The following is a 24,703-nucleotide window of genomic DNA, read 5'->3' on the forward strand; positions in this document are numbered from 1 at the left end:
TTTTGTCTTGCTTGACTGTTTTCATTCTGCATTTTCTCACTTCTTTGATTAAATTTATTCTTTGAGGTTTTTCTACAGATAAAAGATAGGTGGAGGACATGGATGGGGGTCTATTCTGGGAAAACCTCACAGGGTCCTGCTCGGTTACACTTTTAATCCAAAATGCTGAACTTGGACTTTGGAATATCACAGACGGAAGCCTGCAGATGGTAGCTCAGGGTCACTGGCTCAGCCTCGCCCTGCAGAGCTGTGTAGTGAGGAGACATTCCATGCCCCAAAGGAGAGGACACAGAGTCCTGTCATTTCTTTTTGCTTCTTTCCCCTCTGAATAAATATGTGCTTTTATTCAATTGCTCTGAAATATTTCGTGTTTCCTGGATACTTCTCTTTTTTAAATTATTTTTATATCAGAATTTAGTTGATTTACAATGCTGTGTTAGTTTCCGGTGTACAGAAAGTGATTCAATGATACATATAACCATTCCTTATCAGATTCTTTTCCCATCTAGGTTATCATAGAATATTAAATAGTTCCCTGTGCTATACATCAGGTCCTTGTGGATTATATATTTTGTATATATATACAAGTGTGTATATGTTAATTCCAATATCCTAATTTATCCCTCCCCCCTACCTTTCCCATTTGGTAACCACAAGCTTTTTTCCTATGTTTCTGTTCTGCAAACAAGTTCATTCATATTATTTTTCAAATTCCACATAGAAGTGATGTCATATAATATTAGTCTTTCTCTGTCTAACTTCACTAAGTATAATCGCCTCACATATATGTATATAGATGTGTGCACATACATACATATTCATATATGTCTATCATTTTATTCATCCATTCATCTGTTGATGGATACTTAGGTTGCATCCATGCCTTGGGTATTATAAATACTGTGATTATGAACATTCGGTGCCATACATCCAATTTTTTATATTGTTGTTATTCAGTCAATAACTCATGTCTGACTCTTTGCAGTTCCATGGACTGCAGCATACCAGGCTCCCCCATCCTCCACTATCTCCCAGAATTTGCTCAAATTCATGTTCACTGAGTTGGTGATGTTATCTAACCATCTCATCCTCTGCCACCCCCTTCTCCTTTTGCCTTCAATCTTTCCCAATATTTTATAATAACTATAAATGGCATAAGATCCCTAAAAAATACATCTGAAATTTAAAAATATTGTACATTAACTATACCTCAATTAAAATAAAAATTTTAAAAACCTTCCAGGGTGTTCCCTGGTGGCCTTTTGGTTAGAATTCCAGGCTTTCACTGCCATGGCCCAGGTTCAAGCCCTGGTCAGGGAACTAAGGTCCTGCAAGCTGTGAGCTTGGCAAACAAAAAGAAAAAAAGGAAAAAACTATCATGATTCTTACCACCCAAGTCATAACAATTAAGCAGCTACTGTGTGCCAGGCCCAGTGCTGGATGGACATGCTTGATGGTTTGGTGTCTTGTTTTCTCAGCAGATCACAGATCCACAACTCCATCTAGGATGCGATGTCAGGATCTCCGTCAATGCAGTCAGAAGCTGGTCCGCAGGCGGCCGCTCAAGCCGAGGGAGGGGTCCGAGGGCCGCATGTCACGTTGTCTGAAAACCCTCGACCTGGTGGCCTTCGGTGTGGGCATCACCCTGGGAGCTGGCGTGTACATCCTGCCTGGAGAAGTGACCAGGAACAAAGCTGGACCAGCGATCATCATCTCCTTCTTGGTGGCCGCCCTGTCTTCTGTGCTGTCAGGGCTCTGCTATGCTGAGTTTGGGGCCCGAGCACCTGGGTCCGGTTCTGCATATCTCTACAGCTATGTCACCGTGGGAGAACTCTGTGCCTTCATCACTGGCTGGAACCTCTTACTGTCCTACGCCATCAGTGAGATGATGGGGAGGGGAAAGGTGTGGGAATTAAGATGAGGAAACCAGGAGGGGGGATTAGGGTCTTCAGCTCATTCATGAGAACTTCATTGTCCACTTTGCAGGGGAAGTGGGTAATAGTGGCAGGAAAAAGGCACAATTTCATCATACCCAGGTCTATTCCTTCCTTCAATGATGGATTAGGAACCCAGAGTAAAGGAGACTGTAGGAAGTGAGTGGGTGAGAGGGACGCATGACGCACAGGCTCATCCCTTCATCATATTGAAGCCTTTGCTCAGCTGTTGGCTTATGGAAGTTTTCTTTACACTTCAGCTTAAAATTTCAATTCTTACCTTCCAACACTCCTGGTCCCAATTTCCTGTTATCTTTTCTTGCAAAACACCGATCTCCTCCTAACACACTGAGCAGATGACCTGTTTTGTGAATCAGCTATGTCTTCTCTCCCTATCCTGTGAAATGAAACTATTTGAGATTAATTACTTTGTCTGCTCCCCTCCATGACATACATTCCATGGCACATGGTAGGGATTCAATTAAAGTCTGTTCGTGAATCTTTCTTCTTCTGCACCTGCAGCCATTGCAAGTGTAGCCAGAGCCTGGAGCTCCACCTTCGACAGCCTGATTGGGAACCACATGTCTCAGGCGTTAAGAGGAACTTTCCCACTGCACGTGCCCTCTTTCCTGGCCAAGTATCCTGACTTTCTTGCCCTGGGTGTGGTGCTGGTGATGATGGGTGAGATGGGGTCAAAGATAGGATGGGAAGAGAGGGGAGTGGGAGGGACTCTGAGGTGGGAAAGGCTTGGGGTGGCAGAATGGTGAGGGAATTAGTACTGGAAAGGATTTGTGATATGATAGACAGGAAAGCAAGACAGACCATCATTTCCCACTACTGACATTCTTGATAGGAACATTCTTTAGTCTGAGGGACTGTCTTGTGCCTTGTAGGTTTTTTTTTTTTTTTAAGTCATTGTCTAATGATTGAGTGTCCTTTATTTATGAGACAATTGTGAAGCCCATATCCAAAATTGTGACAACTGGAATGTCTCTAGACATCCCCAAAATTCCCTTGGGAGATAAAATTTTCCCAGCTCAGAATCATTGACTTCAAATGACAACTTTCTTCTTCTGCACTGAGATAAAACTTCTTTTTTTTTTTTTTTTTTGATTGAGAGGACATTCATCTAGCCTCAAATTAACTGTTTCACAATTGTTCCCAGCTTTATTGAGACATAATTGACAGACAACATTTTATAAGTTTAAGGTGTACCCTATGGTGATTTGATCCTTGTATCATGTGATACTGGCCACAGTAAGAAATTAACCATCTTAAAGTGTATAATTCAGTGGCACTTAGTACATTCACAATGTTGTACAACCATCACCTCCATCTAGTTCCAAACAGGTGCATCACCCCTAAAGGAAACCCTGTACACACTGTCCATCTGTCCACTCCCACCCTCTACAACCCTCAACCCACAGCAACCACTAGTCTGCTTTCTGTGTCTATGGATTTGGTTACCTTGAATGTCTTATATTCCATCTCTCCCACAGGAATACTGGTTCTGGGAGCCCGTGAGTCAGCACTGGTCAACAAATGGTTCACAGGCATTAACATTTTGGTTCTCAGCTTCATCATCATCTCTGGCTTCATTAAGGGAGACCTGCACAACTGGCAGCTCACAGAACAGGACTACACATTGGCTGCAGCTGGATCCAATGATTCCTCTAGGTTAGGAGGGTACCCTTGTCCACAGTAATGCATGTCAGATGGTATGGAGCTGAGAATAAGGTGGGAACTAAAGAGACCTGGGCTGATGGATCTAAGTGATGGGGACCCTAGAGGCCAGTACTTGTGGTGTGAAGGGAGGAGTCCAGTAGGGATGGATGAACTCACCTCACCCATGTTCTTCCTCATTCCTTTTCTCATCATAGCTTGGGCCCTCCGGGTTCTGGAGGGTTTGCACCTTTTGGTTTTGATGGGATTTTCCAGGGAGCGGCAACATGCTTCTTCGGGTTTGTTGGGTTTGATGCCATTGCCACTACAGGTAACATGATCATTGTGCTTCCCATCAGGGGTTTGGGCACAGGTTGGGCCGCCCTGAGACATAGGGATTGGGAGAAGATTAGCCTGCTTTTGAACATGGAGGAGGAAATTTGATTTTGTGCTTTCACCCCGGCGTGTTTACTGACCCAGTACTTCCTCCCATCTTGCAGGGGGAGAAGCCCAGGATCCCCAGCGGTCCATCCCCTTCAGCATCGTGGTCTCACTCTTTATCTGCTTTGTGGCATATTTTGGTGTCTCAGCGGCACTCACCCTCATGGTGCCCTACTACCAGATTCATCCTGAGAGCCCCTTGCCACAGGCTTTTCTCCATGTTGGGTGGGGCCCTGCCAGATATGTCGTGGTTGTTGGCACCTTCTGTGCTCTTTCATCCAGGTGAGTGTCAAAGTTTTCTCTCCATCTACCATCAGATGTTCAGGTATCCCATCCCTTGTTATTTGAGAGACAAGATGAAGAGACATCTTACTCCACCTCAGGTAGGCTAGGGAGGAGAAACTTTGGTCTGTCCTATTTCTCCATGTTCTCACCTACACTTTCATCTTCTCTTCCAGCCTCCTGGGTACCATGTTCTCCATGTCTCGAGTGACGTACGCAATGGCAGATGACAGGCTCCTTTTCCAAGGACTTGCCCAGATCCATCCCCGTACACACACTCCCATCATGGCCATCTTGGCTTCCGGAACTCTTGCAGGTGAGTGAACAAAACTCATTCCTTTGATCAATGTCTTTAACTTGTATGTTTCCAGTGGTTTCTCATTCTCTCCCCATACCTTGTTTGTACCCTCATCCTAGGGGTCACAGCATTACTCTTAGAGTTCAGTAACCTTGTGGACCTCATGGCAATTGGGACCCTGCTTGCTTACTCCTTCGTGGTGATTTCTGTTCTCGTCCTCAGGTGAGACTCTGCTACACCTTGACTGGGGGTCTTGGCCTGTGGGGATTGATGGGGGAGGCAATCGTCTTCTATATTCATGCCACTTTCTAAATGCTCCACGGGCTTAAGGCAGGAAAAAAGTTGATGGGACCATCTATGTTGAGAGACTAGGGGCTGATGTTTTTAGGTTGGTGCAAATGTAATTACAGTTTTGGACCGTGAATTTTAAATGCAGTTTAAAATTGTCATGGAGAAGAATTGGGTCCTTTCTGTTGACCAATGCTGGCTGCAGGCATTGCAGATTTCAGTGCATCTAATTGATTTGCTGAGCACACTTCTCAGATGTAATGGTTTCACCAGGATTCAGAAAGCTGTAGTGGATCAGACCAGCAGCAGACCATCAAACAGTGATCATGATGTTTCTTTTGATGCAAGTGCTTTGGAACTTCTTGTCAGTCCAACCACTGAGCTGGTCATCACCAGTTGTCATATAAAATCCACTTTTCATCACATGTCACAATCTGATCAAGAAATGGTTCATTGTTGTTGTTGCATTGATAGAGAAGGTGAAACTTCAAAATGACAATTTTTAAAAAATTTTCAGTCAGCTCATGAGGCACCCACTTATCATGCTTTTTCACCTTTCCAATTTTCTTCAAATGCTGAATGACCATAGAAGGGTCAATGTTGAGTTCTTCAACAACTTCTCATGTAGTTGGAAGAGGATCCGCTTTGATGATGGTTCTCAATTCAGTTCAGTTCAGTTCAGTTGCTCAGTCGTGTCTGACTCTCTGTGACCCCATGAACTGCAGCATGCCAGGCCTCCCTGTCCAGCACCAACTCCCGCAGTTCACCCAAACCCATGTCCATTGAGTCAATGATGACATCCAACCATCTCATCCTCTGTCATCCCCTTCTCCTCCTTCCCTCAATCTTTCCCAGCATCAGGGTCTTTTCAAATGAGTCAGCTCTTCGCATCAGGTGGCCAAAGTATTGGAGTTTCAGCTTCAACATCAGTCCTTCCAATGAACACCCAGGACTGATCTCCTTTAGGATGGACTGGTTGGATCTCCTTGCAGTCCAAGGGGCTCTCAGTTGGTTGGTGTCAATTTCCAGTGGACAACCACTGTGCTCCTCTTCTTCAGATCTCTTGTCTCCTTTGCAAAATTTCTTGAACCACCACTGCATTGTACATTCAATAGCAGTTCCTGGGCCAAATGTGTTGTAGATGTTGCAAGTTGTCTCTGCTGCTTTATGACCTATTTCGAACTCAAATAGAAAATCACTCAAATTTGCTTTTTGTCTAACATCACTTCCATAGTCTAAAATAAATATAAAATAAACAGCAAATGATGTCACTAGCAAAAACAAATAAATAAATAAAACCCATAATGTGCATTAAAATGTTGTATAATATAGCCAAATTTATTTAGAATGTATTTCAATATCAAGTGGTAAATTTCAACAATGTAAAAACCACAATTACTTTTGTTCCAATCTAATAATACAGCTTTAATACCTCTAATTCAGGTACCAACCAGAACAGAATTTAAGCAAGAAGGAGAAAACAGAAAATGAAATTGAGATTTCTGAACGTGAAGCAAGTCCTTTGGAATCTGTACCTGAAGCAGGAATCTCAAGGATTCTAAAGAGTCTGTATGACCCTATTAGCACCAACCCCACCCGGAAATCTGGCCAAATTGTCTATGGATGTGCCTTACTGCTTGGTGAGCAGTGGGATTTCTCATCGATCATATTCTGAAATTGGCAAGATAGAGTGGGAAACTGTGTCTTTGGCTGTTGAGGTGTCTTGGAGATATGATGGCCCTTCTTGATATGGGCAGCTTGGGGAGGGGTGTGGCCCAAGGTCCTGACGTCTTGGTCTTCTGGAGTCCAGCCTGTTCTTCTCCTTGACCCTTGCAGTTCTCCTGCTGATGATCCTGACTGTGATACTGGCTCAGGGGTCCAGATATGTGTTCTCTGGAGACCCCGTGTACACAACAGTGGCTGTGCTGCTGCTGCTGCTGATCATTGGGGTCACAGTCATCATCTGGAGGCAGCCTCAGGACCCCTCTCCTCTTACGTTCAGGGTAGGTGACCTCATAGGCCCAAAGTGTCCACCTTGAGTGAAGGAGGTCTGTGTGCTTTAGATCTAAACACCCTTTGCTGGACCAGGGAAGAAGGGGTGTTGCTAAAACCAATGGACCTTTCCCTGATCCACACTTACTCCTTTACACACCCAATCTAAGTAGACACTGAATACACAGCTGAAATTGGGCTGGAGTCTTCCCACCGCAGTAGGGTCTCCCTTTCAGACATCTGAGGTGTGTTCAGGGATGAACTGACTTGGCCCACAGGTCCCTGCTCTGCCTGTCCTCCCACTGGTGAGCATCTTTGTGAATGTTTACTTGATGATGCAGATGACCTCTGGGATCTGGGTCCAACTTGGCATCTGGAATGTGATTGGTGAGTGGTTTTCTATGAAAAAGAGGGATCTTTGTTAATATTTATTTATCTGGTCACATTGGGTCTTAGTTGCAGCTCGAGGGCTCTTTGTTTTGGTTTGTGGGCTTCTCTCTAGTTGTGACACACAGACTCCAGAGCATGTCGGCTCAGTAGTTACAGGTAACTGCTCAGTTTTGGCATGTGGTCTCAGCGCAGGCTTAGTTGCTCCAAGGTAGGTGGGATCTTAGTTCCCAGACCAGGAATTGAACTCGAATCCTCTGTATTGGTGGGCAGATTCTTAACCATGGAACCACCAGGGAAGTGCCCTAAAGAGGGCTGTTGAGTGACCGAACCCAATCCTCTTCCTACTATCCGTCCCCCCACATTGTGTCAGATGCCATAATAGGAAACCCACTGGGCATTTGTAAGTGAGGAGAGAGCCTACTTTCCTTTCTCACTGTCTCATTTCCCTCCTAGGCTTTGCCATATACTTTGGATATGGGATCCGACACAGCCTGGAGGAGAACAATGGGCAACAGCTGCCAGCCTCCACTTTCCAGACTCTTGATGAAAACACCCCTGGTACTGAGTCATCTTAACCAGAGGAAGTATATGCTGTGTGAAATCCTTCCAGGAACTGGAGGATCTGCTGGTTCAAGGGACACTGTGAGCCTCTATGGAATTTGAAGGTGATAGGCATTTAAAGCCTGTTTTTATTGCCAGCAGACAAAATGACTCTTATGTTGTAAAATTCTTAAGTAAACTTTTCAAAGCATGATATACATACAGAAAAGCACATTCTTCATAAGTGTGCACCAAAATGAATTTTCACAAAGTACAACAATATAACCAGCAACCGGAGGAAGAAATAAAATATTAACCTGGTACATGAGAAATAAGTTCTTGGGCCAGAAGTTTGCCACTTCTGGAAGGAAACACAGGTAACTGTATATTGTGTTGAGAGGTGCACTTTAAATATTAGGACATAGTTGTGTTGGACATAAAAGGAAGGAAACAGATAAATTGTGCAAACAGTAACACAAGAAGGCTAGGGGAGATATGGTAATATCAAAGTATATTTTGAGAAAAAGAGAAATAATAACAGATGAAGTGGATCATTTCATAATGGTAAAGAGAAATTATCATTTTAATTCTTTTTTCCAACTTTATTGAGATATCATGCAAGAAGGTATAAATGATTACTTTTCTGTATAAGACCCTTAGACTTACACAATAGAGCTGATTAGAATAAGCTTTTAATTGAAACAAACAAAACAAAACACCCACATTGCTAGAGGAAGGGCAATAAGATGGGAAGTAATGGTTGATTGATAAATGGTTACAGTTGAGTGGAACTAAAACAAAGTTAAATTGCAGAGACAAGATTAAAATATTATTGCATGAGACAGGGTGCTCAGGGCTGGTGCACTGGGATGACCCAGAGGGATGGGATGGGGAGGGAGTTGGGAGGGGGATTCAGGATGGGGAACACATATACACCCATAGCTGATTCATGTCAATGTATGGCAAAAACCACTACAATATTGTAAAGTAATTGCCTCCAATTAAAATAAATAATTTTTTTTAAAAAAGTTATTGCTGCAGAACAGAATGATTGAAATGGAGATTATGGACACTGAAGATGTTGGTAATAATGAAGCATTGTTTGTGAGAATGAACAACTGCAGTAGAGTGAAGGGGGTATGGTGGTCAAGAAAATGTATAGCAAAATTATTAGGTGAATTAAAAAGTAGATGGAGGAAGACTAACAGAACTGGAAAAATCACTATCTTGCAAGTTTTACTGAAATTACCAGCTTAGGAAACAATGAAGACTGAAACTGTCAGGTGCAACTTTGATGGAAGAGGTTGACCAATCACCCGACTCTTGTTCTTCCCTTATTGTGGAACAACCAGATATCATGTGCTTCCCACTGTGCTGTAATGGCAAAACAGAACACCGCCCATAGTCTTGATGAAAAGTTGTATCAGAATATAATCAATCTCCAGATCAAATACCAGATCATAGCAGACATGAGGGATAGCTTCCAATTTCAACTGAAAACAAAATCAGCCAAACCCAGAATGTGGGCCATTCTCCAGGAAAGAAAAATTGTGCACTTTCTGTAATAATTAAATGATACGACCCTACAGGCAGGCCTCAGAGACATTACTGGTTTGATTTCAGACCACCACAGTAAAAAGAATTGGCATTAAGGAGAAACACACAATTTTTTGGTTTCCCAGTGCATGTAAATACGTGTAAATCTATGGCTGATTCATATCAATGTATGACAAAACCCGCTGAAATGTTGTGAAGTAATTAGCCTCCAACTAATAAAAAAAAAAAAAAGAAAAAAAAAAAACTTATGTTCACACTACACTGCAATGTGTTCAATGTTCTATATAGCATTCTGTCTTAAATAAATGTACATACCTTAATTTAAAAGCACTTTATTGCTAAAGAAAAAAAAAATGTGAATCATCATCTGATAACCCAGGGTTGCCATGAAGCTTTAACTGGAAAAAAGTGCAACATCTGTGAAGCACAATATAATAACGTATGCTTGTACATGTGTATGTATGTATATATATCTAAATGTGTATGTGTATAATTAATATGCATAAAATATGTACATATGATATATGTATAATAATATGTGTTAAGGCTTATTGTTGACCTAAATATAGCATATCTAATTGTCTTGTAATTTGATCTAAGACCCTCTTGGAATAAGAAATATGGGCTTCCCTGATGTCTCAGATGGTAATGTCAGGGGAGTTTGTAATTTCCTTGGTTCTGTCTTGTCGCGACAAAAATTTCAAATAACTGACAGGCCAGTGTTACAGTCCCATGTAAATTTCCTCGGACAGACCAGTGTTACAGCTCAGTTTTATTTAGAAAGCAAAGGGAAATCCATCCTTGAGGCGTGAGGGCAGACCGACCCGAAAGACTTGAAGAGAAGAGAAGCCCCTGGATCAATTGTGGCTCCTCTATTTACACATTTGTCTCCTCCCCTCTGAGCCTGCCCTTTGTAAATTCAGCTAGCCAGGAGAGCTGTTTGTTTTACCTGAGGTTCTCACTCCAGCCCTTGGACCTTCCTTTGTTCTATTTTTGCCGGCTTTTCCCTCCTTTGTCCTTTAGCCAGCACCACTCTGGACTCCTTTTCCTATTCTAACTACCTAACAGTAAAGAATCTGCCAGCAATGCAAGAGACCTGATTGGATCCCTGCATTGGGATGATACTCTGGAGAAAGAATTGGAAACCCACTCCAGTATTCTTGCCTGGAGAATCCCATGGACAGAGGAGCTTGACAAGCTATAGTCCATGGGCTTGCAATGAGTCAGACATGACTGAGCAACTAACACACACAAGCAGTTTAGTTATATTCCTTATGGCTTAGGTCCCATCCTGATGACCTCATATAATCTTCATTATCTCTTTAAGGCCCTGTGACTAAAACGTTGTTGCTGAACCGTGAAAGATGCTGGGATTCTTGGCCTCTGGAGGAGAGGAATTCCATCTGAGGCCAGTGACGAGGCTTGATCACTCAGAGCTTTTGTGTGATATAGTTTTTTAACAAACTATTAATAATAATAATAAACTATTTAACGTATAAAAGAAATAGACAAACCTTCTGACATAGTCATCAGAAGGGGGCAGAAAGAGTGCCCCCCTGCTAATTTTCCCAGGAAGTTATATAGCTACTAGCAGGCTGCAAATTAGAGAAAGGAAATGTGTCAAAACCCAGAGACTGGTACCAGGCCCCTCACAAAATGCATTTTGAGATAACATTGGCACAATGTGAGTCACCTGAGCCATAAAATGATTGACATGAATCTTGAAGAAAGGGAGGTTTCCAATCAAATATATAGTTTCATTAACATAGGAGAATAATTGTGTGAGTAAAACATACTGGTTTGATGAGCCATTATCAGTTCTGAGTCTTAGCTGGAACTGACTTGAAGAAAGACAGAGTTTAAGGTAAACATATGGTTCAAGTTAAGAAAAACATTTCCATAAGAAAAGCACATTAGTTAGCTCAAGGTTTGAGAAAAGTTAAGTTCAGATGGAACCAGGTGTTGTCATGGCAACACAGAATTTTAAAAGAAACCTTTTTTAAAATTTGTATAGAGAAAGGGAGAAGAATCTGACACTTGTAGTTTGTTTCCTCCTGCCACTTAGGAGAGAGATAAAAAAAATGTCTGAAACTTTCAGCCTATTTGGAGACCTCTGACCTTCTTGCCTGCTACCCTCTCACCACCAAATAGAGTCATATTCCAAGGTCCTAAGGTTTAGAACTTCAATATATGAGTTTGAAAGTGGGGAGATACATTCACTCCCATCACACTTTTGACTACCATTTGCTTTGTAGCACCTAAAACAGCTTCTGGAATACAATAAGTGCTCAGTTATATTTCATAAGCTGCATAACAAAGAATCACACATACAGGTAATAATTTACATGACCCAAGATGGGGAACTTTTTATTCACCAAAAATTATTAAAGTGAGACAACAGTATTTGATTGGGAAAAATAATATTGTTAAACTACTTGGAGTTAAAATTAGATTTTAATGCCATCTCTATGATTGGGCTTCCCTGGTGCCTCAACAGTAAAGAATCTGCCTGTCAGTGCAAGAAATGTGGGTTTGACCCCTGGGTTGGGACGATCTCCTAGAGGGGGAAATGGCAACCCACTTCAATATTACTGCCTGGAGAATTCTATGGACATTGCAGCCTGGTGGGCTATAGTCCATGGGGGCGTGAAAGAATCAGACATGTCTTAGTGACTAAGTTACAGCAGTCTATGACTAAAGCACCTGCAGTGATAAGCCCACACAACGCAACTACAGAGTGAACGACATCTAGAGAGTAGCCTCCACTCGCTGCAGCTGGAGAAAGACAGTGCCCACAAACAAAGACCTACTGCAACCAAAAACAAATCAGCTAATTACTGGGAGGGAGGAAGGCTGTGAGCTGGGTCCCCTAGTTTTACACTCTGTCTACTTTGGTGTCCTTGCTGATCAGTGAATTCAACTGTCCAGGGAAGTAATCAAGAAACACAATAGAAATGGGAAAGGTGTATTTGACCCAAACTGAGGGCTATAGCTTGGGGGTACCCTCTCAGATAGCTCTGGGGAACTGCTCCATTGAAGCACAATCTTATACTTCATCCAAAGAAAGTATATACATTAACATGACAGGGTGTATTCCTTAAAGTTTCAAAAGAAACAGACTTAGTACATAGACAGTGAGACAGCAGGACCCTAGTGTCTGGGAAGGGAACATTATCTTTCAGGGAGTGTTAACATGGATGCCATGAGAAGGGAGTTATTCGTTCTTATCTTCAAAACAGATGTTCTTTACCTTGGGGTTAAAGATGTTCTGGGAGAGTTGGACAGACTGTCTTAGTTCACACACAGTGCAGCCTGAACCATGGATAAGCCAAAATGACCTCCCCGTTCCTCAATATGTGAACATCCTGTCCATCACAGGATATAAAAATGTTAGAACTTTATGATCCAGCAATTCTACCTTGAGGATATGCCCAGAATAATTGAAAGCACTCTGGAAGAGATATTTCTACATCCTTGTTCATAGCAGCATTATTCAAAATAACTAAAACATGAAAGCAAACCAAGTGCCCACTGATCAAAGAATCGCTAAGCCCATGTGGTATGTGCATATACTAGAGTATTATTCAGCATTAAAAAGGACAGGAATATAACCCATGCTACAACATAGAGGAATCTAGTACACATTCTACTAAGCAAAACAAGCCTGACAGGAAGGGATAAATAATGTTGACTTCACTGAAATGAGGCACCTGGAGTGCTCAGATTCAGAGAAAGTGGAACAACAACTGCCAGGAACTCAGAAAGGAGAAAGTAAGGATGGTTGTTGAATGGGTACAGAGTTGATATTTTGCAAGGTGAAAAAAGTTCTGCAGTTTGGTTGCAAAAAATGCAAACGTATTTAATTCGACTGAAATGGACACTTGAAAGTGAAAGTGAAGTTGCTCAGTCATGTCTAACTCTTTGTGACCCCATGTACTGTAGCCTACCAGGCTCCTCTGTCCAGGAAAGAATACTGGAGTGGGTTGCCAGTTTCTTCTCCAAGGGATTTTCCCGACCCAGAGATCAAACCTACGTCTCCTGCCTTGTAGTCAGACATGTTACCGTATGACCACCAGGGAAGTCCTCTTGGACACTTAAAGATGGTTAAAATTGGTCAATATCATGTTATGAGTAATAACAAATTTAAAAAAAAAAAAAAAAAAACCTCTCAGAACCACTCCCTCAGAGTTACCACAAAAGGGTCAAGGCTGATAGCTATATGGCAGATGCTCCCCACCCGACCAGCCTCATCTCCACCTTAACAACGCATGGGGTAAGGGCCATCTTCTGTGCTCAGGACTCCCCGCTTTGGTTCTTAGAGATGTCTCAGCTCCAGTCCTGCATGACTTAACCTCAGCCTCCCTGACTGATCCAGTGCTCCAGGCTCTGCTCCAAGGATCCAGTAAGTCTCAGGTCACCCTTTTCTGTAGGAGAGTGGGTGCTGAGTTCACATCTTCCAAAAGAGACCTCTGCAATCCTACAGTGGAGGGATTGCGCTCCTGACTGAGGGTGGAGAGATCCATTTTCCAGATGAAAACAGGAACTGGGAGTTGACAGGTTTATGTGGGAGTTGGTGACGCAGGGTATTGGATCAGACCATGGAGATTCTAAGACTCATATTTTTTGACTAGTGCTCAAACAATATCAAAGATTTCCTGGAACAGGGTTTATGGTGTGAGGACCACTGATGTCAGTCTCCTGTGTAGTGTTGACCCTCTGATTCTGCAGGGTCCTCCTCTGTGGATGCCCCAGTGACTGTAAGGATCTTGAGCATCCATGGATTTTGGTGTCCTCAGAGGAGGGCTGTGTGGTGATTTATATTATATCACCATTGGTTTGCTAACCCAGCAACTCTGTGAAGTTGGCTCTATTTCTTCTTATTGGCAGTAATTTTTAAATATGGTGGTAAATTACATATAGCTTAAAATTTGCCATCCTAACCATTTTCAAGTATACAGTTCAGTGATGTTAGGAATATTTATATTGTTGTGCAACCCATACTAAGAACTTTTCCCACATCTTTTTTCTCTTCTTTCCTAAGAAGAAAAGTAAACCTGGGTCTCTGTTTAACAATAACTCCCAGTTTCACCCTTCATTCAAGACCCTGGCAAACCACCATTCTACTTTGTCTCTAAGAAGTTGACTCCTCTCAGTACCTCATAGATATGGAATCATAGCATGCTTTTTTGTGACTGGATTACGTCACTTAGCATAATGTCCTCGGTGTTCCTCCACATTATAGCATACCTCAGAATTTCCTGTCTTTTTTAGACAACAGACTTGTGGACACAGAGGGGGAAGGAGAAGGTGGGATGAATTGAGAGAGTAGCATTGAAACATATATACTACCATATGTAAAATAGATCACCAGTAGGAATTTGCTATGTAATGCAGGGAGATCAACTTGGTGCTCTGTGACAACCTAGAAGGGTGGGATGGAGTAGGGGGATGGGCGGGAGATTCAAGAGGGAGGGGACATATGCATACTTATGGCTGATTCATGCTGATGTATGGCAGAAACCAACACAATAGTGCAAAGCAATTATCCTCCAATAAAAATAAATTTTAAAAAATATTTGAAAAAAAGAATTTCCTATCTGTTTAAGACTGAATAATATTCCACTGTATGTACAGACCACATTGTGTTTATCCATTCCTTCATGGATGGACATCTGGGTTGCTTCCAACTATCAGCTATTGTGAATAATGCTTCTAAGGAACACAGGTGTACAAATATGTCTTAGAACCCTACTTTCAATTCTTTGGGCTATACACCCAATGTGGCATGGGTGGATCATGTGGTAAATGCATTTTTCATTTATGAGGATCCACTATACTGCATCCATAGCTGCTGCCCCATTTTACATTCCTATTCATGGTGCAGAAGGGTTCACCAGCAGCATTTGAGCAAGAAGAAAACAGTCCAAAGAAGTATATGACTTGTTCAAGAGTGCCGGAGTGTTTGCAGAACCAAGGTTCTATTCAGAGTTTCCCTGCTCTTAATGCTTGCTCTTAATCAAAATGTTAAACTTGGACTTTGGAGTATCAGTGGTGGAATGGAAGCCCCCCTCACAATAACTGGTGGTCATTGGGTCAGCCTAGCCCTGCAGAGCTGTGTAGGCAGGAGACATTTCATGTCCCAAGGTAGCAGGAAACACAGTCCTGTCATTTCTGATTCAGAATGAAGGTTGGTTCCCCCTCCCTCCAGGCAGTTGGGAGGCCACTGTAGTTTGATGCTTTGACTGAGCTGGGCTAGAGTCTGTGCCTCCCCTCAAATGTCATCTCATTCTGCCGCAGAGCAGAGTTCCTATTCCATGTCACTCTGCAAACAATGAAACAGAAAGTGTCCAGGTTTCAGGATCCTTGGTGAAGAAAAGTGCAGAGTCGGAGCGCTCTGCTCAGCAAGCCCCTAAAAGAGTCACTTCACCCCTATCAAAGAGGGGAGGGAATAATGATGATGATTTGCCCTGTTCTGCAGGCCAAAGGAGGACAAAGATGAAATGTAGTTTCAGCAAAATCAGACAAAGAGGACTGGTTGATTTCAATTCAAAAATCAGCATTTTTATCCATCCAACTTATACCAATTCAGCACCTGTGGTGTGACAGGCTGTGTGTTGGAAGCTTTTGCTCCTGTAGGGGTAGAAGACTTGGCTTTCTAGATTCTTCAGCTGGGCTAGATAAACACAGTTAGTTTAATATGTTCAGGAGCTCCATAAAAAATTTTGAGGCTCAAAGACTGTCAAACAGTTGAGGCTTATATGACCCCCTGAGTTAAAGAGAAAGGGGTGGGGATCTGGAGCTTCAAATGAGAGGAAGACCACGCACAGAAGGATGAGAAGAGCAAGTGCCTGGTGAACAAATGTTTGCCCACTCCATGCAGGTAAGTCTTTCTGAGATTAAAAAGTTCTCTGTGGTAATAACTCTCTTCCTGCATAGGTCCCCTAATCTGCATTATTTTGAACAGTTGAGGAAGAGGTAAAGAGCTTCTCCTGAGTCTAATGTGTCTTAATTAACTTTAGCTCAAAACAATTTACCCATCAAAGGGCACGTTTGGGAAGACATAATCCACTCCATCTCACTTCTTTTCATACAAATTTTCCAGTAACTTTGAGACAAATTAGAAGTCTTCTCTATGATTGTGGAAACCAAATCTCAGAGATGGAGAGCTTGCCTAATGTGTCCTTTTACCACCTGTTCCCCCATCACTTCCATACTCCATAGCATTGGAACCCCAGTGCCAAGGGTGGATGGACATTCTTAACAGCTTTATATCTTGTTTTCTCAGCAGACTGTAGCCTCCTCAACTATGCCTAGGAGGTTGCGTCAGTTTGTTCGCCAATTTGGTCAGAAGCTCTTCCGCAAGTGGCCGCTGGAACCCATAGATGAGTCTGAGAGACCCGTGGCTCATCTGAACACCCTAAACCTGGTGATCTTGGGTGTGGGCGGGATGCTGATGGCATTGATGTACCTTGTGACTGGTGGACTGGCCAAGTACATAGCTGGACCAGCGATCATCATCTCGCTCTTGGTGGCTGCCCTTGTTTGTATGTTATCTGGGCTCTGCTATGCTGAATTTGGGGCCTGGGTACCATGCTCCGGTTATGCATATCTCTACAGCTATGTCACAATGGGTCAACTCTATGCCTTCGTCATTGGCTGGAACCTCATACTTCGTTCAGTCACGGGTGAGACGATGGGCCAGCAAATGGTGTGGGGCTTAAGCCTGGGAAACTATGTTGGAGGATTGGGTTCAGTCATTCATGAGCACTTTATTCTTGGCCTCATAGAGGGAAGTTGATAATAGTGTCAGGAAGACCCCACAACTGCATTCAACTCGATTCTATCCTGTGTCCTCAAATGATGGACAATGAACCCAGAAGGAAAGGGAACTATAGGGAGTGGGTGAGAGCATGTCCCACAGGCTCATCCCCTCACCATCATGAAATCTTTGCTCAGTTGTTGCCCTCCTGGGATTTTCCTTTACCACTTGATTTCAAATTTCATGCCTATTCCCAGCCCTCCCAGTCCCACTGACGTGTTTTCTTGTATAACATTGATCTGCTCCTAACATATTAAAACACCTGACATTTTGATGAATCATTTGGGTCTACTCTCCCTAACCCATGAAAAGAAACTCTTTGATACTTTGTATTTTGTAGCAGGTATTTGTATATACAGGTATTTGTGTATATATGGGCTTTTTGTATATACAGGTATTTTGTCTGTGTTTTTAGATACTATGGTGCATCAATTTTTGTTTGTCAATGAATGCTCCTTCTTCTGCCTCTGCAGGCACAGCCATCTTGGCCAGGGCCTCGAGTTTTATCTTTGACAGCCTGATTGGGAATCACATCTCTCAGGCTTTACAGGAAACTTTCTCTCTGCACCTACCTTACTCCCTGGCCACATATGCAGACTTTTTTGCCCTGGGCCTGGTGCTGCTGCTCACAGGTGAGGCAGGGCTCAACAACAGGATGGGAAGAGGAGGGTGTGGAGCAGGCAGCTGATGTAGGAAAGGCTTGACATGGCAGAATGGTGGGGGCTTAAAAATAGAAAGAAGGGTCTTGAGACAGAAGCTAAGACATAGACCATTGTTTTCTACCCTTGGGACTATTGACAATTTGGGCTTATCATTCTTTGGTGTGGGGGGACTGTCCTGTGAATTTTATTTTCTTTTTTTTAATCATTATTGAGTGTTGAGTATCATCCTTGGCCTTTGCTCGCTAGATACCAGTGACAACCGCCCACTCCCAACTGTGGCAATCAGGGTGTCTCCAGACAGTGCCAATGTCCCTTGGGGAATAAAATTACCCCAAGCTGAGAATCATTTACTTAGACAACAAGTGTTCCTTTCTACTGAGGTCAAAGTTTTTTTTTTTAATTGAGAAGAAGTTCACAGAGCATAAAATTAACCACTTTGTAATTTTTCCCAGCTTCAGTGAAATATAACTGACATACAACGTTGTGTAAGATTAAGGTTTCTGATTACAGTTTCAATTTCCATGCTTGTGATGGGTCTGTAAAGATCTTCTATTTCTTCCTGGTTCAGTTTTGGAAAGTTATACTTTTCTAAGAATTTGTCCACTTCTTCCAAGCTGTCCATTGTATTGGCATAGAGCTGCTGGTAGTAGTCTCTTATGATCTTTTGTATTTCAGTGTTGTCTGTTGTGATCTCTCCATTCTCATTTCTAATTTTGTTGATTTGGTTCTTCTCCCTTTGTTTCTTAATAAGTCTGGCTAACAGTTTGTCAATTTTGTTTATCTTTTCAAAAAAACCAGCTTTTAGCTTTGTTGATTTTTGCTATGGTCTCTTTTGTTTCTTTTGCATTTATTTCTGCCCTAATTTTTAAAATTTCTTTCCTTCTACTAACCCTGGGGTTCTTCATTTCTTCCTTCTCTAATTGCTTTAGGTATAGAGTTAGGTTATTTATTTGACTTTGTTCTTGTTTCTTGAGGTAAGCATGTAATGCTATGAACCTTCCGCTTAGCACTGCTTTTATAGTGTCCCATAGGTTTTGGGTTGTTGTGTTTTCATTTTCATTCATTTCTATCATATTTTGATTTCCTTTTTGATTTCTTCTATGATTTGTTGGTTATTCAGAAGGGTGTTATTTAGCCTCCATATGTTTGAATTTTTAATAGGTGTACATCTTGCTTTGTTAGACAATTATTATGAGAAGATTGCCACAATAATTAACCATCTTAAAGTGTACACCTCAGTAGCATTAAGCACATCTGTAATGTTGGGCAACCATCACCTCCATCTAGTTCAAAACACGTTCAACACCTCTGTACCCACTGGGCAGTCACTGTCTGTTTGTCCACCACCACCGACTGCCAGCCCTGAGCAACTATTTCTCTGCTTCCTGTTGTTGTTCAGTCACTAAGTCATAGCCAACTCTTGTTAACCCCATGGATTACAGCATGCCAGGCCCCTCTGTCCTCCATTATCTTCTAGAGTTTGCTTAAATTTATGTCCATTGAGTCAGTGATGCTATCCAACCTTTTCATTCTCTGTCACTCTCTTTTTCTCCTGCCCTCAATCTTACCCAGCATCAGAATCTTTTCCAATGAGTCAGTTCTGTCCATCAGGTGGCCAAAGTTTTGGAGCTTCAGCATCAGTCCTTCCAATGAATATTCAGGGTTGATTTCCTTTAGGATTGATTGGTTTGTTCCCCTTGCTGTCCAAGGGACTCCCAATAGTCATCTCTAGCATAATTTTCAAGCATCAATCCTTTGGTGCTCAGCCTTCTTATGGTCCAACTCTCACATCTGTACATGACTATTGGAAAAACCGTAGCTTTGACTATATGGACCTTTATAGGTAAAGTGATGTCTCTGCTTTTTAGTATGCTGTCTAGGTTTGCCATAGCTTTCCTTCCAAGAAGCAAATGTCTTTTGATTTCATGGCTGCAGTCACCATCTGCAGTGATTTTGGAGCCTAAAAAAAGAAAATCTGTCACTGCTTCCACTTTTCCCTCTTCTATTTGCCAGGAAGTGATGGGACCAGATGCTATGGTCTTAACTTTTTGAATATTGAGCTTTAAGCCAGCTTTTTCACTCTCCTATTTCACTTTCATCAAGAGGCTCTTTAGTTCCTGTTCATTTTCTGCCATTAAGGTGGTATCATTTGCATATCTGAGATTGTTGATATTTCTCCTAGAAATCTTGATTCCAGCTTGTGCTTCATCCAGCTTGGCATTTTGCATGATGTACTCTGCATATAAGTTAAATAAGCAGGGTGACAATATACAACCTTGATGTATTCCTTTCCCAGTTTGGAACCAGTCCATTATTCTATGTCTAACTGTTGCTTCTTGACCTACATAAATTTCTCAGGAGACAGGTAGAGTGGTCTGGTATTCTTATCTCTTTAAGAATTTTCCACAGTTTATTGTGATCCATACTGTCAAAGGCTTTAGTGTAGTCAAATGAAGCAGAAGTATATGATTTACTGGTATTTCTCCCCGCTTTCTCTGTGATTCAATGAATGTTGCCAATATGATCTCTGGTCCTTTGCATTTTCTTAATTCTGTTGTACATCTGAAAGTTCTTGGTTCACCTATTGCTGAAGAATAGCTTGAAGGATTTTGAGCCTAACCTTGCTAGCATGTGAAATTAGTGCAATGGTACAGTAGTTTGAACATTCTTTGGCATTGCCCTTCTTTGTGATTGGAAAGAAAACTGATCTAGAAATCCTGAAGCTACTGTTGAGTTTCCCAAGTTTGCTCAACATGTCGAATACAGCACTTTCACAGCATCATCTTTTAGGATTTGAAGTAGCTCAGCTGGAATTCCATCACCTCCACTAGCTTTGTTTACAGTATTGCTTCCTAAGACCCACTTGACTTCCCACTCCAGGATGTCTGGTTCTAGGTGAATGACCACACCATCTTGGTTATCCAGACCATTGAGAACTTTTTTGTATAGTTCTGGGTATTCTTGCCACCTCTTTTTAATCTCTTCTGCTTCTGTTAGATCCTTACCATTTCTGTCCTTTATCATGCCCATCCGTCCAAGAAATGTTCCCTTAATATCTCCAATTTTCTTGAAGAGATCTCTAGTCTTTCCCACTTTACTGTTTTCCTCTATTTCTTTGCACTGTTCACTTAAGATGGCTTTTTTGTCTCTCCCTGCTATTTTCTGGAATTCTGCATTCAGTTGGTTATATCTTTCCCATTCTCCTTTGCCTTTCACTTCTCATCTCCTCTCAGCTATTTGTAAAGCCTCCTCAGACAACCATTTTGCCTTTTTGCATTTCTTTTCCTTGGGGATGGTTTTGGTCATTGCTTCCTGTTCAATGTTATGATCTCTGTCCCTAGTTCTTCAGGCAGTCTGCCTACCAGATCTAATTCCATGAGTCAATTTGTCACCTCCACTGTATAATTATAATGAATTTTATTTAGGTCATAACTGAATTGTCTAGTAGTTTTCTCTACTTTCTTCAATTTAAGCCTGAATTTTGCAATAAGGAGCTGATGATCTGAGCCACAGTCAGCTCCAGGTCTTGCTTTTGCTGACTGTATAGAGCCTCTCCATCTTCAGCTACAAAGAATATAATAAATCTGATTTCAGTATTGAACTTCTGGTGATGTCCAAGTGAAAAGTCATCTCTTATCTTATTGGAAAAGGGTGTTTCTATGACAAGTATGTCTATAAATGTATCAATAGTTTGAGTGTTTCATATCACATCTTTCCCACAGGACTACTGGTTCTGGGAGCTCGTGAGTCCATCCTGGTTACCAAAATATCCATGGGAATCAACCTTTTGCTTCTCATTTTCATTATCATCACTGGCTTTGTTAAGGCAGATCTGCATAACTGGAAGCTCACGGAACAGGACTACATACTGAACACATCTGGATCTACAGACATCCATGCCTTAGGAGGGTAATATTGGCCATAATATATGGGTGAAGGGCATGCAGGGCTGAGAATATGGTGCTGACTAAAGATATATGGGCTGATGGATCCATGAAGTGAATCCTGGAGCCCAGAACTTGAGGTATGAAGGGAGAAGCTCAGTAGAGATGGCAAAATACACCTCACCCACGTTCTTTCTCTTTCCTTCTCTCACCATAGCTCAGGCCTTCTGGGTTCTGGAGGGTTTGCACCTTTTGGCTTTGAAGGGATTCTCCAGGGAGCAGCTACATGTTTCTACTATTTTTTTGGTGTTGATACTGTTGCCACTAAAGGTAACATGGCCACTGTGTATCCCATCTGGGGTTTGGAAACAGACTGGCTGCCCCTGGATTGGGGAAACCCGCTTGTGAAATGCAAAAGGGAAGGGGATTTTGAGATTTCACCCCAGTGTGTTTTCCTGGCCCAAAACTTCTTCCCTTTCTGCAGGGGTAGAAGCTCTAAGTCCTCATCGTTCCATCCCATGGAGCATTGTGATCACAATCTTCATCTCCTTTCTGGCTTACTCTTGTGTCTCGGCGGCACTCACCCTCATGGTGCCCTACCACCAGATTCAGCCTCACAACCTTTTGCCACAAGCCATTCTCCATAGTTGGTGGCTCCCCGCCAGATACTTTGTGGCTATTGGCACCCTCTGTGATCTTCTATCCAGGTCAGTGCCATGGTTTTCTCCCTGTCTACTCTCACATGCTCAGATCTCCCAACCCTTAGGATTGAAAGAGAGAACAGAGAGACACCTTATCCCAAGCTGAGAAGAGAGCAGAAATCCCAGTCTATCCTGCTTCTATATGTCCTTACATGTTTCCATCTTTTCTTCAAGACTCCATAGTGCCGTGTTTGGAATGCCTTCTTTGATCTACACGATGGCAGAGGATGGGCTCCTTTTCCGGGTACTTACCCGGATCCATGTCCACACAGGCACCCGTGTCGTGTCCATCATGTCTGCTGGAAATCTTTCAGGTTAAAAAATATATATATATTGAAACCCACGCTTTAACTTACATATTTCCAGCTGTTTCTCACTCCCTTCCCCACCTTGTTTGCGCCCTCATTCTAGGGCTCATGGCGTTATTCTTCAAGTACACAGATCTTCTGGAGCTCGTGGCAGCTGTGACTCTGCTTGTTTACTCTCTGGTGGGATTTTCTATTCTTGTCCTCAGGTGAGACCCCACTACACCTCGGTAGGGAGTCTTGGAGATTATTTGGGAGGTAACTGTCTTATGCCTTCATGCTATCTTCTTAAAGCCCTGCTCTACTTAAGACAGGACAGATGTGGAATAGGCTGTGTGATGTTGGATGAGGAGGGGATGCTGTTAATATTGCCTTAAAACCTCTAATTCAGGTACCAGCCAGACCAGAATTTAAGCAAGAATGAGAACACAGAGGAGGATTTTGGGGTGCTTGGCCTTGATGAACATCCTCTGGACTCTGAGCCTGAAGCAAGAAACTCAAACATTCTAAAGAGGCTGTGGTTCCCTCCCAGCACCACCCCCACTAGGAAATCTGGCCAGATTGTCTACAGATGTGCCTCACTACTCGGTGAGCAGTGGGATTTCTCTTTGGTCGTTTTCTGAAGTTGACAGTATGGTGTTGGAATGTGTATTTTGTCAATTGAGGAGTCTTGGTGATATGATGGCCCTTCCTGAGGTGGGCAGCCTGGGGAGAGGTGTGACCCAAGGTCTTGACATCTTCAGCTTCTGAAGTTGAACCTCTTCTCCTCCACCTTAACCCCTGTAGTTCTCCTGATGATAATCTTGAGCCTGATCCTGGTCCAGTGGTCCAGTCAGGCGTTCTCTGCAGACTCTGGGTACACACCAGTGGCTGTGCTGCTGCTGCTGCTCATCATTGGGGTCATGGTCATCATCTGGAGGCAGCCCCAGAACCCCATCCCTCTTTATTTTAAGGTAAGTGACCTTATGTGCCCAAACTGTCCACCTTGAGTGAACATGCTTCATGGTCTAAACATCCAGGGAGTGAGGGGAATGGCTAAAACTAATGGACACTTCTCTGATCCACACCCCGTACTTTACCTGCACAGTCTGAGTAGGCACTGAATACCATCTGAAAGCTGGTCTTCTTGCCCACGTGGGGTAGAGTCTCTCATTCAGGCATCTGGGGTGTATTCAGGGATGAACTGACTCTGCCCCACAGGTCCCTGCTCTGCCTGTCCTCCCGCTGGTGAGAATTTTTGTGAACATTTACTTGATGATGCAGATAACTTCTGGGACCTGGGCCATATTTGGCATTTGGAATGTGATTGGTAAGTGGTTTTATGACATAAAGAGACCTCTTGAGTGACTGATCCCAAACTGAGCTCCCCTAAATTTCTTGGCCACCATAATAGGAGGCCTATTGAACATTTGTAACCAAGAAGACTGCCTACTTATCCTTCTCATTTTCTCATTTCCTTACTAGGATTTCTCATATACTTTGGATACGGGATCCGACACAGTTTGGAGGAGAACGAAGAGCAACATCCACCAGTCTCCACTTCCCAGACTCTTGACAAAAACACCCCTACTGCTGAGTCATCTTAACCAAAGGTCACAGATGCTGTGTAGAGTCCCTACATACATAGGAGGTGTCTTCTGCTACATGAACACTTTCAGCCTCCATGGAGTGTGAAGGTGTATGCATCTACATCCCAGTCTTTATTGCAAGTGGACAGACTTTAATGCTGTCTAATTTTTAAGTAAGCTTTTCAAAGCATGATGTACATACAGAAAAGTACAGGCTTCTTAAGTGTGCAGCAAGACCAATTTTCATAAAGGAAGTACAACAACATAACCAGTGGGAGAAATAAAATGTTAAGCTGGCACCTGAGAAACAACTCCTTGGTCCCATCTCCAGCATGAGCACAGAGCTGGCCACTTGAGGAGGAAACACAGGTAATCATATA

The 24,703-nt window shown here is 42.6% G+C and overlaps 2 protein-coding genes across 2 annotated transcripts; both read left to right on the forward strand.

The window, feature by feature from the left end:
• The first annotated feature begins 1,507 nt into the window (after positions 1-1,507).
• Positions 1,508-7,862, forward strand: LOC122692868 (cationic amino acid transporter 3-like). Its single transcript, XM_043900680.1, has 11 exons — positions 1,508-1,880; positions 2,457-2,615; positions 3,434-3,611; positions 3,815-3,927; positions 4,097-4,319; positions 4,496-4,635; positions 4,737-4,839; positions 6,349-6,545; positions 6,742-6,908; positions 7,176-7,284; positions 7,741-7,862. The coding sequence occupies exons 1-11, from the start codon at positions 1,508-1,510 to the stop codon at positions 7,860-7,862; spliced, it is 1,884 nt and encodes a 627-aa protein (XP_043756615.1).
• An 8,828-nt stretch (positions 7,863-16,690) lies between these two features.
• On the forward strand, positions 16,691-24,341 carry LOC122692869 (cationic amino acid transporter 3-like). The gene is made up of 11 exons (XM_043900682.1): positions 16,691-17,069; positions 17,677-17,835; positions 21,588-21,774; positions 21,967-22,079; positions 22,234-22,456; positions 22,625-22,764; positions 22,862-22,964; positions 23,147-23,343; positions 23,542-23,708; positions 23,956-24,064; positions 24,220-24,341. Exons 1-11 carry the CDS (start codon positions 16,691-16,693, stop codon positions 24,339-24,341), a joined length of 1,899 nt encoding a protein of 632 aa, XP_043756617.1.
• Positions 24,342-24,703: the final 362 nt, after the last annotated feature.

Source organism: Cervus elaphus, chromosome 4 (assembly GCF_910594005.1).
Source record: "Cervus elaphus chromosome 4, mCerEla1.1, whole genome shotgun sequence".
NCBI classification, from domain to species: Eukaryota; Metazoa; Chordata; class Mammalia; order Artiodactyla; family Cervidae; genus Cervus; species Cervus elaphus.